Genomic DNA, 14,148 nt, shown 5'->3' on the forward strand with positions numbered 1-14,148 from the left:
AGTGGACAATAGAATTGACTGTTGCAGTTGCCAACCTGTCACCACACTGCCACCACCAACAACAGTTGAACGTAAGCAACAGTATTCTTTATGAACTATTTTGAATCTAAAAAACCTAAACATACTGTAAAATAAACAGAGATTTTAAACAACCCAAAATGACTATTTATACTACGGACAATAAAGAACGAATATATATATCATCCTAGAACTAATAATTATACTGTCTGATGAAAATAATTTTTTTTTTAATCCAATCAATGGTCATAAGAACAACATTGTAGTATCATCACTGTATTATTGCTCTTACTAATAATGACGTCATTTGATTGGTCGTGTGAAAATATTATTTTCATCAAAGACAGCGTAAATGGTTATCCTAGTTCTAGTTTTATGTAGAAAAAAATGCATTATCTACTTATCATCGATCATTGTCGTCTAAGATAAAATTGGGGTTACATTTTTAAAACTTGGTTTCAATTTGCTTGAGGAATTGAATTTGAATTAGATCAAGGTTCTATGATAGTGATATGCTTAAATATGGTAGTGATATGATGATATCATGTCCATTTATATTATTGGCACATCACATTTTCTTTTTTTCACATACAATTTGATAGTGTAAACTGATTTTTTTTTTTTTTCGGACAGCTTGTACACCTCCATTTGAATATCGCGAGTATTGTGATTGCCATGAGACATGTGAATCTTTACGACTAAACCATGAATGCACATTAAACAACTGTAGAACAGGCTGCCATTGCCAAGAGGGATACATGCGTGAAGGCGACACATGTGTGAAGACTGAGGAATGCCCATGCATGTATAATAACAGAAATTTAAATGTATGTATATACAGTATACATACGTATTTGATTCAAAATCAGAATTAATGTATGTACTGTACTATAAAAATGTGTTTGTAATGCTCTTTGCTCTATAACATCAATATATATTTCTTGATGATCATGTTTGAAAATTATAGATCGATTACAAAAAAACAAATGTATCTGATGTTAATACAGTGTAAGGGGTATATTCTTGGAAATACAGTACTGTACAAACATTGATTACTTATTACTTATGCACTTAAAAATGATTTACCTCAATTATAGTAGACACTTCCGATACCCGATATTGTATTTATTTATGTTAATTGAAAGCTATATGCTTTAGGCCTATTCCTAATAATATAACTATTTTTCACAAAATTAATAAACCCTTCAAACAGTCTTGATCGACTCTATATAAACGTCTTTCAGCTTCAGCTATTCATATCCTTGTCTTGATACATAATTGTCTAGAATTAATTAACACAACTAATTGTGGTATTGAAATTCATTTTTTTACAGTATGGTGATACAATTGAAGTTAGTGCTTGTGAGGAATGTGTGTGTGAAAAGAATCAAGAACTAAACTGTACCAAATCGTGCAATGAAGTCTGCCCTCAGGTTAGATTATGCTTAATGTAATATTAGTTGAATAATAGAAAATATTAGACATTGTTGACCCAGCTCACTGCAGTTCACCCTCAATATCATTGTAAAGTTACTTCCAAATTTCGTAGTTTGTAAGAAGCAGCAATTCCTTCACAACTATATTTCTAGTTACTCCAGTTGACCTTAGTTTAGTGGTGGCTCATGATTTATCTTTTTATATTTTACTAAAATAATACAGGTTTTTAGATTGAGTAAACGTGCACACGACGGTCACGTCCACATGGGTCATATAAGAACTTTTAAATTAAGTGGACATTTACATTGATGTGCCAGTGAACGTATGACGTAACGGCCTTGGGATCTCAATTTTTAAATTGAGTAAACGTGCACACGGCGGTCACGTTCACATGGGTCATATAAGAACTTTTAAATTAAGTGAACATTTGCGATGTGCCAGTGAACGTATGACGTAATGGCCTTGGGATCTGACCTTGTAATCTCTATAGTTGCGCTGGGCCGGTGGAATAGGGCAGGCTAAGTGTGTAGCTTAGGCCTAGCCGAGATGTATAATTTTCTGAACGAAGGCTGGTATCCTAGTGATAAGATCCAGGCCATAATCTGTATTATTAAAAGCTTTATTTAAAATTACCAATACAAATCAATAATTCACAGTTTGCAAATATAATTTGACTGAAAATACTACTTCATTCTCAGAAAATCATCGCAAGATTCTCCGCCATGATTTTGTGTTATGACGTCATACGTCTACTGGTACTCGTGTCACAGAGAGAACATAAAAAAAGGCACTGAATATGTGCTCAAATTTTCAAGTCCATACATAAACATTATGTACTAGGGTAGCAGTCGACGTGAAAATCTGAAAGTCCCTATTATTGATTTCATCTTTTAAATCTCCGTTTTGCTTAATAGTGATACTGTAACTTTGTAGTTTTGAGTCCAGCCTATGCTATGCTAGCCACCAAACAGCTCCACAATACTGTTTTTCCCATCATGAAATTAGTGATATGATGTTTAGTTTGTTGAATTTCTTTTTTAATTAAATTTTATTTGAAATAAAATGAATTGTTTCGATTTTAAAATAATTTATTAATTTTAAATTGTAATCATAAAAGTTTTACTATTTATTGTTCGTAATTTATCTAGGATGAAGTTTTGATATTTCCAGAGAATGATTGCTGTTATTGTACAAAACGTAAGTACAAATCATGTATACACTATCAAGGTAGTTTGACAGAAAAACTGTGATGCGCTTGTATATGGACACGATGACGTCATATCACTAACATTTGTGGGCAAATCACTACAATATTTGGGCACATCACACTTTTTATACACATAGTATAAAAATAAATACTTTCATTTCATAATTTATTTCAACAGTTACTACTATTAATCCAACAACTTTGACAACGCTGTTAAGTACTATGATAACAACTCCGTACGAGTGTAATGGTTGCCTCTTGGATGATGTGTGTATTGCAGTATGTATAATTTTAAACAGGTTTTTGTTCTTCTCAAACAGACATATCATTAGCCTTTTCTGTTCCTTTAAAACTAAATAATCTTCATTCTCCCATTTTTTTTTTTTTTACCCACCAAATATACATTACAAAAAATAATAAATAAAAAAGAACTAAGATTATAAGCAGTGACATAAAAAAAAAAAAATCACTATAACATATGTATGTGACCGTTGATATTACATTAATTATACAGTAATATAAAATAAGTGCTCCTCTGAGATTCCCTGTTCTCACTGCCATGCTCATAAACAGCCCTGTAATCCTCACTTGTTTTTTCAACGTAAAATATTCAATAATACATTGCAAAAATAAAGGCACAACACCACATTCCATTTGTTTTTTATGTGTACATCCATTTATATTATGCGAGTGATTTCTTTTTTTTTTAGTTCAATTCAACATGGCATAGTGACGATAACTGTACACAATGTAAATGTATGCCCAACGGAAACGAGTTTTGTACATCTATTCAGTGTCCGCTTTATGAGTGCCCACCAGTAAGTACAGAGTTACTTGTTATTTTGCTATAAAACTAAATTTTCACTTGCATAGATCAAGCCAATCTAAGAAGAGGAAGCTGAGGTCACCTTGCCAAGATAGGAACTTGTAATAGTTACTCATATTCATACTAGTTGCAGTTACAGTAGCAACCTTTGATGTAATGTACATAGCTCAACATTCTGTTGTTAAATTGCCATATATATAGCTATTGTAAATCGTGATTTTCATGTGTTCCAATTATAGTATTTTGACTGCTTATGCAGTATATGGACTGGTTTTATTTGATAATTATTTATATCAAATAGGTTATAGAGGGTGGATGTTATCGCAGCTTAGACATATAATATATAATATAATTTAAACTACGGCAGCCATTTTGAATGCTCTCCATTTACTTTTGGAATCACTTCGATTCTGCGTAGTGCTTCTTTACAAGATGGGCTTCTTTTCGCGATAGCTTTTGCAAACGAACTAAAAAGGGGAGTGGGGGTGTCATTTTTTCAGAATAAATGCTGTACTTGAATTGCTACTAAAATATGGTTTTTGAAACATTCTCTTCCAATTTTACATATTAATAGACGAAGAAGATACAAGATGCGATCAAAACCCCAGTTGGAAAACAATAAACTGTAAATAATGTATGATGTAAACACGATCATACATTATTAGTCTTCATAATATATATATGGGCTTCTTTTTAGATTAATTTTTGACATAAAGACACAGGACTTCTTTATGGGGTTTCACAGTGTATATATGTATAATATGGATTATATGCAGGAGAGCGACTATGATCAAACAATTGTTGTTTTATTAAAGCAAAGTTTAATTCATCTTGAACAGACTTTGGTTTCTACCTTTACAATTGATTTTACAGGGATATTATGGATATGTACCTGAGGGTAAATGCTGTCTAGAATGCTTTTTGAATGAGTGCCCTGATTTGATGAGCCCATGCAGTCCCCATGACCCCTGTATCTCTGACTTTCAAGTTTGTGACGGAAAATGTGACTGCCCTCCTCGTTGTCGTGATGAACTCCCAGATCGATGTCGAAGTAAGTATAGCATTTGAATATATTTTACCATTAAAGTCAAATGAATAAGTTAATAACCACAAGTAATTACAATAATTATTCAAGTTATGTGTAATATGTTTTTTATTAAATTGTCTGAATTAAGTTGACTGAATAAAAAATGTTTGTTTTCTTTTACTAATAAATGTTATTTGCATATACAGCATATCAACGCGAGAATGTATTCTATACAATCCAATTTTATGCAAAAATGCTAGATATATTTTATTAATTTACTAAATATTATTTGAATGACGGCACCAATTTTGAATGGTCAACTCTCCGAAACACCAGTTAGAAAACAATAAACTGGAAATAATGTATGATGTAAACTCGGTCATTTGTAATGCTATTTTTAATTATTTTAGACACAACAACAACAGCAACAACTAGCACTGAACCGACGACAACACCCTATAAACGTAAGCTAAAATTATTTAAGTAATTAGGAGGTTTGCAATACAGACTTTCTAATTATTCTAAAAGGAAGCTCTGTTTTCAACTGTTTGTAATGTGTCGTATAGGAACTTTTTCTACATTCTACATTAAACTAAAAAGAGTATTTGTCCCAATTGGATTTGAAAGCTAATCTCTGCATAATAATAGTTCTAGTTAAAGTAACAAGAATTAAATTATTATTATTATGTACAGTACTGTTATTTTACTTCATACGTTCAATTAAAATTTGATTAGCTTTAATATAGGTCTTATAACATATAAACCGGTTTTGGAAATAAATTTCCCTGGAAACAAAAATGACATTAAAACAATTAATGTATTTTCATGCAGCATGCGTACCTCCTGAAGAACAGGTGCCTTGCCAACCAGGAAGCTGTCGGGAAGATGTTTGCCATAATGTGGAATGTGAGGAATACACCGAATTTTGCTGTGCTTGCCAAGGAGACCGTGTATATAATGGAACACATTGTATTCCCAAGCACAACTGTCATTGTACCTATAACGGTCAAACTTACAACGTAAGACATACTATCTGTTTTGCATCGTACTTTTAAATTAGCAGTGTTTATATATTTTTATAGCATTTCAACTATATTTTGCTTATAATATTTTTAGAAGTCCAATCAAATGACGTCATGATCAATAAGAACAATAATATCATTGTATCTCCACGATAGTATTGTTCTTACTAATCATTACGTCATTTGATTGGACGTGTGAAAATAATTTTTTCATCAAAGGCAGCATAGATGGTTATCATAGTTCTAGGTTAAAAAAATGTTTAGATTTCTTTCTTGTTATATGTAGGAAAAATGCACACTTATATATTTATCGACGAATGTTATAGTCTTAGTGTAAATGGGCTTATACGGTTAGTATGCCATAGCAGTAATTGAATATATTAACAAATACACATTTTGAATTAATAAAGGTTGGAGAGAAGTGGTACCCAGAAACATGCAGAGAATGTTTATGTGAGGGAACTAAAGTGGATTGTTATGATCAACGAGACTGTATAACAACGACAACAGTAGCAACGACCTTTTTACCAACAACCATGCCAGAGTCTACAACAGGTACACGACTCAAAACTTTTAAATACATTCGTTAGTTTTATTTAATGGTAACAGACAGTACCTCTATAAACATGCATTCTATGTTATAAAAAAAACCTCAAAATAGAAGGAATAGCCCAGCATAAATGTAATAATGGAGCATTTAATTGGTAGATCCTGGTTTAAAATGTATATTGTTTACTATAAAATATCAAAAGTTATAAATACAGTTATTATTATAAACCCAACTTAATTTGTAGCAGTAAAGCATTGTGAAATAAAAAATGGTACTACATTCCACGATGCTCATTCTGCTTTACCACTGAAGTTGGGTTACTATCAATATGTTATTGCAAGTGTTATGTTATACCCAGAGATAAACTTTAAACAATCTACTATCTAAATGTACCTTCTTGGCGCTACTGCTGTTTCACAAGTTAGTAAACACATTTGAAGGTAGGTGCGAAACTGCAGCAGCGCTGATTTTCCTTCAAAAAGGTAGTTATGGGGCTTTTTTGGTGTGCTATCAACGATAAGGTTAGTCAAATTTGGAGTCGAGATACAAGGTGCGTGCAAAACATCTAGTCTTCACTCCTAATATTTGGACATTTATCATTCATGCTTTTTGTTTGTTTTTTTTTAAGATGAAAATCTTTCTTTATGCTTACTTTTCTCGATATTTTCAGAGTTTGTTTGTGGTAATGATTGTAACTGTGAAATTGATTGTAATGGAAGAAACCGAGATGTGGACTGTCTGTACAATAGGCCGGAATACTGCCGTCATTGTAGATGCGTTGCACCTTTAGTTCAAGATGATGGCTATTGTCGTGTACCATCAGAAGAATGTACTACAACCATGCAACCAACAACAGAGTTATCAACCCCGGCACCAACAACTACAATTATTACAACTACTAACATTCCAACAACAACAGGTAATAACTCATTTGCTAGTGGAAATGTTTTGGTGGTATAGTGAGTTCTTTCCAATTCCAAGGTCCATGGTTCAATCCTGACCTACTTAATGGTCTGTAACTCACAAAGACAATTTTCTCTAACCACGATATAGTTATCCATTCTATAGTATAATTGGCGAGTTACTTGCTGTTTGATGTGCATGTTAGATCTTTTTGTTTTAATCAAAAATGTATATTTTTACATTATGTGTGTCCGTAAATCTTTTTCTTTGACCTTACATTACTATACAATGTATACCAGTTTTTTATTTTATGTTTTATATGTGAATTTTATATATTTTAATATAAGACTGTTATGATTGTTATACTGAAAACTATTGCTATCGAATTGAAAATTAGTTATACTGTTTTACTTTATTTAGTTTGCACTCAACCATGTAAGGTGACTATAAACTGTGAGGAATATGACATGATCAACCTTGCCAGAGATGCATTGTTTGAAATTCTTCTGCAACGTATCGATGACAGTTGTCTGGTTCACGATTGCTTATGCCCAGCCAGATCTTTCAAGCTTGTTCATTCTGACAAAAGAGCTATCTGTGTCAACGAAATAGAAAGTGATACATGCGAATGTGAGGTAAGTTATAAAGAAACCACGTTCACACGAAATTTAGTTCTGTCTCACATACCAACAGCAATACAAGTATAAATTATTATTATCAGATTTTGTGTGACTGATGCATTGTTTTTTTATATTTTGTAGGAGAGCTATTGGCCTGCAGATTGCCAGTATTGTGATTGTGTTTATAATGAAGAGTTGGCAGGTAACCGCTATGATTGTAAGCAGGCTTGCAAACTGACCCAAGCAGATTGTGCAGAGGTAAATTACTGAACAATATAATGCAATGTTGGCAAAATAATGATTGAAGCATATTGCTCCTTATTACTCAAAAGTTCAAAACATAAATATTTGTTTCTGTTTTTATGAAAAATCAATTTTAACATTATTTACAAAATCAAAATGACTGTTTGGTAATTGTTGTTTCATTTACACAACAAAATACCACATAATCGTAGATTTGTTTGTGATTTCTTTTTTTTATTTTTTTTGTCCACTAGATATTCGACAACCAAGTTGAGAAAGTTGATATCATTTAAATATACCATGTGCTATTTGTATTAACTTTTTTTTCTCTGAAATAGAATGAAATATTACAAGATGATGGCGAGAATTGTTGTTCTTGTATCCCAACTACCACAACGATCACAACTATACAAACAACCATTACACCAAGTACGTATTATAACTTGCGTGATACATATTCCTATTGATAGACAGAAACACTATATTTAATTAAACGAACAGTATATTTATGATGTATACAGTCTATGGATTTTGTTGTCTAGATGTTTACCTAGAATGTAGGGTTTCAGTGAAATAATTATTATTTTGTATTATTTTTTTTTCTTTAGCTCAAACTACTACAATTACTACTAAGGTGACAACTGAAATGCCAACAACTACAACAGAGATGCCAACCACCACAACAGAAATGCCAACCACCACAACAGAGATGCCACCAACAACAGAAATGCCAACAACCACTACAGAGATGCCACCAACAACAGAGATGCCAACAACTACAACAGAAATGCCACCAACAACCACAACAGAAATGCCACCAACAACCACAACAGAAATGCCACCAACAACCACAACAGAAATGCCACCAACAACCACAACAGAAATGCCACCAACAACCAAAATGCCACCCACAACCAAAATGCCAACAACAACCAAAATGCCACCCACAACAAAATTGCCACCCACAACCAAAATGCCACCCACAACCAAAATGCCAACCACAACAATAATTCCAACCACAACACTAATCCCAACAACAACCAAGATACCAACAACAACCAGAATGCCAACTACAACCAAAATGCCAACCACAACGAAGATGCCACCATCAACAACATTACTTCCAACCACAAAGCACCACACTACTGCTAGTAAGTATTTTTACCACTTATAAATTTAGCTGCCTGTAACCTTATTCTGCCTAAATAACTAATTTATTATTATTTATAGCCTTTCCTTTAAACAGATAATATTGTACGATTCTTTTGCTTGTTTTTAATTGATAATTTTCACATCATATCTTCTTTATTTTCTTACATATTATACCTTCTAATACATTTCATACATGTTCATACTGTCTTTTTCTGTCTAGACACCTTGCCTTTAGAATATTTTACCTTTTACTTTTGTTCGCAAATTTCCAGCTCAATTTGAAATAATTATGTTTTAATTAAACAAATTTATTGTAACATATGCCAATCTCAGTTTGAAAAATAAGACTTGACAAATCTTTGAACTGCTGTGAATTATTGTTTTTTTATTTTTTTGCTTTTAAATCATTGTGTAAATACATGTTTTCCTTTGTTTTATAGTCAAGGAAGGCAATAGAACCACTGTGCCTGTGGTTACTAAAATATTCACTAAAGAACCTGAAACTACGACAGTAAATCGTATGTATAACAATGTATAATAACATGCATAACCTTTAGTACGTCATGTTTTTGGAGGGCTCTCTGAAATTGCTTACAGCTTCCATTGATTTTAACAAACAATTTACGTTTGTAATTACTTTTTTTAATACATTTTGGTACAGTTTTTGGCCTACACTGTTAACTACTTTTTTGCGAAAAGGAACACCCAGTTTCATACCTGTATTTATATTAATAAATTACACGAAATAGTAAAAAAAAAATTATAGAATAATACATTCTTGAAGTAGTTACAGTCTTAAGTAATTCTTGAAAATACCCTATTTAAAATGTTGCTAGGATTTTAAAAATATTGCTTTCTTCAACCATTACAATAATACAACTGTCTGCGTTTCTCGTACTAGACTTATTTTTATATTGTTTTATATTCCGTAGCTACTACTACTCGGGAAACATCTACAATGGGGAGCACTACTCGCGTCACAACGGTGACTACAAAACCAACAACGACTACTATGACAACAGTTACAACCAATCCAACGACCAGAATGATTGTGGAGACAACCGAATACGAACCTACATCCACCCCAAGTTGTAAGATATCATATATATGTATAAGATTTGAGTTTAGAAAATAAGTTTTTGCAATGACCAACTTTAGTTACCATTGGTCTTCAGTTGAGCATTTTTTGATACAAAATAAATAAAACCCTATTTGTTTTCATAATATAAAAAAGCAATTTCGATTTTAAAATATACATACATAATCTGATTATATACGGCTTTACCACGTTGAAACACCGGTTCTCGTCAGATCACCGAAGTTAAGCAACATTGGGCCTGGTTAGAGATTGGATGGGAGACCATCTGGGAATATCGGGTGCTGTATATGGAGCTGGGGTCCCGTTAGGCATTTGAAATCAGCACTGCTGACTCTTATGGCAGCCCCTGCATCTAGTATCTGCCTCAGACGTATTGGCTTATGCCTTTCCTCTGGTCAAGGTGGGCACTGGACGAGAGAAGCCCTTGGTCAATGTTAGGACCAATCAAGGTGCTTTAAACAGTCCTGGCTTTGTTTGTATCAAAACCTGTTAGTGGCGGTAATTTTCGCTGTTGGGTTCGACTGAATAAAATAAAATAAAAATAAAAACAACAAAATGTGTATACAGTAACAATATAAAAGGACAGCTTTATTATTACTTAAAAACATAAATTTACAAATGTACATTCTTTAGAGCGCTTGTGCTAACAATATTAATAGAGTTTTGCACAAGAGAATTTCCAAATCAACATTACACTGTATGTAGAATAAAATACCAGACCTATTTAGATTATGACATGAAAAAAATGCATTGGGTCATTCATGATTTTTGTGTATTTTGAGTGCTACATGGTTTCATCATATTGAGACAGTGGTGTGATACTAAATGTTGTGATACATAGTGCACCTAGTCGTCATTAGACATTGCGCATATCACTTGTTCGCCACTCTCTACGTTTTTGAACAAGCATGTGTATAGTTCTGTTTTTTGCTATCCATGTTGTTTTCGGTCTTCCTTTTGGTTTTCTAGTATTTCGCTGAGTCTCTCTGAGTGCGACCTTAGCTGGTGTGTATTCATTTAATCACATCACGAAAACTCTGATTGTAAAAATTCCTAATTATAACCATTGTTATCAATAACAGCTGAATGCGGTGAACGTCTTCAAGATCTAAGTGTTCTTAATCAACTAAGGGAGTTCATTGGTGGTGATGTGGATAGTGAACCAATAACAACGCTTGACAGTGAATCTCCATGGATCCCAGATTTGTCTGCAATCAACTCTGTTAAAGCATCATTTGATCGCCCAGTAATACTTGCTAAATTGAAAGTTGCAACACAGGGCTTTGCAGGTACTCTAAGGGCCACCCTTGATTGGACACTGTCCGACACAAAGGAGACACAATCATTGGTTGATAGTGATAATCAACGAAAGGTATGTCTGTCTTAGTTATTGCAGTAACTATTGTTTAATCGTTCGCTTGTTTATGCAAATATTTAGATAGATTAATATACACTGTTTATTGTAGTGTCTACCTCATAAACATCTGCATGGAAACAGACTATTTGGCGTGATCATATACATCGTTTATTGATATGTCTGTCTCAATAACTAACCATACATTATTGCAGTAAGAGAATGTAGTAACTGCAGTAGATTTATGTTGACATATGATCTCTTCGAAAACCTTAAATAAACACCTATTTACAGAGTGTGTACAGAGTGTATGATATCTTTTTTATTAGTGCTAATAAAATATCTGTTCAAACATGCACAACTAAAGAGAAGAATAGTGATTAAAATCGCTTATGGTTATCCTTGGCAATTTTGCTAAATATGTAAACAAGATACTACAACTCTTTCATTAATTTTTAGATTATCTCAATTGATGTTGAAGATGGACAAATACTAAGCAAATTCATCCCATCTTCCGACATGCCAGAAATTGATGATGTCACAGTAAACTTCATTGAACTACCCTCAAAGATTGGCACTGGTTCTTTAACCTTTGATTTTAGTGGCTGTATTGCACGAGGTAAAATACAACCTTTCTCTATAATGTGCAATCTTTTATAGTACTTAATACTTGTTTCAAGAATTTTTTAGATAAGTTAGATAAGATTAGATAAGTCTTTTGTGGGGTATTTAGTAGGCATAAATGTTATTCCTAAAAGCTACATTGGTGTTGATGTAGGTAAATTAAAAATTGATTACATATTATAATATTTTAATTTGTAATTCAATTTAAGTTGAGACCACAACCATAACAACTACCGAGGTGACCACAACCCCAACAACAACTATGTCAGAGACTACCAAGATGACCACCAAAGTGGTGACTACACCTTACATTTCAACAACTACTAAAACCACAAAGAGTGTAACCACTACAAAACGTAAGTTATTATAAACTTCAAAATGACCACCAAATTGTTGTGTTTTTTTTTCTGCTTTTACTCTGCCATGGAAAAATTATGTACATGGTGAATCTTACTTACTTTAAAAATCGAAGCATGTTTACACATAGCAGTTTCACAGTTTACACATTGTATTCGTTCTCTGAATCTACATTTTCGCAAACTACTGTATTTAAATAGTTTTACAAATAAATTACTTTTTTAAACTTCTTTTAGCACCTTGTCAAGAGGACCTCACAACAGAGGAAGGAGTACGTACAACCAGCGAAGGAGATGAATATGCTAGTCTGACTGAATTCAAAGAAGGTGTTGAGCCTTGGATAACAAGTATTCTTAACCAATTTGTTGAGGTTGAATTCTTGGCACCAGTAAGAGTCACTGCTGTTGACACATTGCTTGATAAATCTGGTGGAATCTCAAGTTTTGAATTATCATACAGACAGGGAGAGGAGTTCATATTCGTCAAAGACTCTGACCTTCCAGAAGCCGAAAATAAGGTAAGTTATTAGTGGTACTGAAGTAGTTGGGTGGATAACATGCTTGCCTTCCAAAACCAGTTACTTATGTTTAGATCCCAAACCTTGCTCAAAGTAGCAGAGGTTTATTCTTGAAAACAATGCATATAAAACATTTGCATAGTTTCTCCGCATCTATGTGCAAGAATAGTAATCTAAATCTGCATTATTTCTATTTCTCTTTATTGGTGTTGCTAACCTATTAATTTCAGTGAATTATATTTTTACTTTTCCCGCCATCATACAAAAAAAAAACCAAATAGTGAAAACCTTTGAGTAACAAATTTGCTTTTTTAAAAATAAATTTTATTTTATCACATTCTACCATATTGTCATTTACCCTGACATCACTCATTCTTAATTTTAGAACACAACACTAAGTTGCAGCTCCTCAACTGGTAAACTATACATCCCAATTCATTTGTTGTAAACCTGAATGAGCTAATTTATTTAAACCAAGGCAATCTAATTACAGGACACTGAGCTCGCCTTGCCAATATAGGTACTCATAACAGTCCTTTGATCTTATGTTGGCTGCGACAAATACCAACAGTACTGCACTTTGTACATATTCTCTGTGGCGCGCAGATAACTTTGATCTCTAGAGCTCAACATGTCATGGTAGCATAGTTTATGTCCAACTACAGTATATTGACTGTGTTTAAATCTCTTTACATTGTACTATTATTATTAATAACTTTTTCTTGGTTTAGGAGTTTGAAGTTGATCAACGGCAAGAAAATCGTGTAAGAACACTTCTTGTGGAGGAGCTGAGGAATGTTATTGCTATTAGAGTATATGTTATCGACAGAGTTATTTATGATGACAGTGTTGAAACATTCCCGGTTAAAGTGGCAATTATGGGATGCAGTGAAACTGGTATGATTATACTGTATTTATTATTTCAATAAACGCTCCGACGTTTATTTGAGACGGCATTTATTTGAAGGAAGGTGTTTTTGTATACAATATGATAACAATATCAAGAAGTGATACAATACAGTAAAAACTGTATCAAACTACTTAGTTAATTGTAGATCATGGAAGTCGATGAATACAATATTGTGGATATAGGGATTTATTGTGACGGTGTGTTTAATTGATCAAAATGTAAAACTTTTCATAATGGTCGTATTTCTTTTAGTTCCAACCGTGACAACTGTATTTACACAAA

The 14,148-nt window shown here is 32.9% G+C and overlaps 2 protein-coding genes and 1 pseudogene across 8 annotated transcripts in view; all 3 read left to right on the forward strand.

Moving 5' to 3' along the window:
- LOC144840497 (uncharacterized) overlaps positions 1-14,148 on the forward strand; it is a 70,292-nt gene that overhangs the window by 10,707 nt on the left and 45,437 nt on the right. The window lies entirely within an intron of this gene.
- Positions 4,368-6,854, forward strand: LOC144840498 (uncharacterized). The gene is made up of 5 exons (XM_078696323.1): positions 4,368-4,539; positions 4,926-4,979; positions 5,347-5,534; positions 5,948-6,092; positions 6,758-6,854. The coding sequence occupies exons 1-4, from the start codon at positions 4,450-4,452 to the stop codon at positions 6,033-6,035; spliced, it is 420 nt and encodes a 139-aa protein (XP_078552449.1). The 5' UTR covers positions 4,368-4,449; the 3' UTR covers positions 6,036-6,092; positions 6,758-6,854.
- LOC144841636 (5S ribosomal RNA) lies at positions 10,277-10,394 on the forward strand (annotated as a pseudogene).

The sequence above is a fragment of the Antedon bifida genome, chromosome 4, assembly GCF_963402885.1.
Source record: "Antedon bifida chromosome 4, ecAntBifi1.1, whole genome shotgun sequence".
Lineage (NCBI taxonomy): Eukaryota > Metazoa > Echinodermata > Crinoidea > Comatulida > Antedonidae > Antedon > Antedon bifida.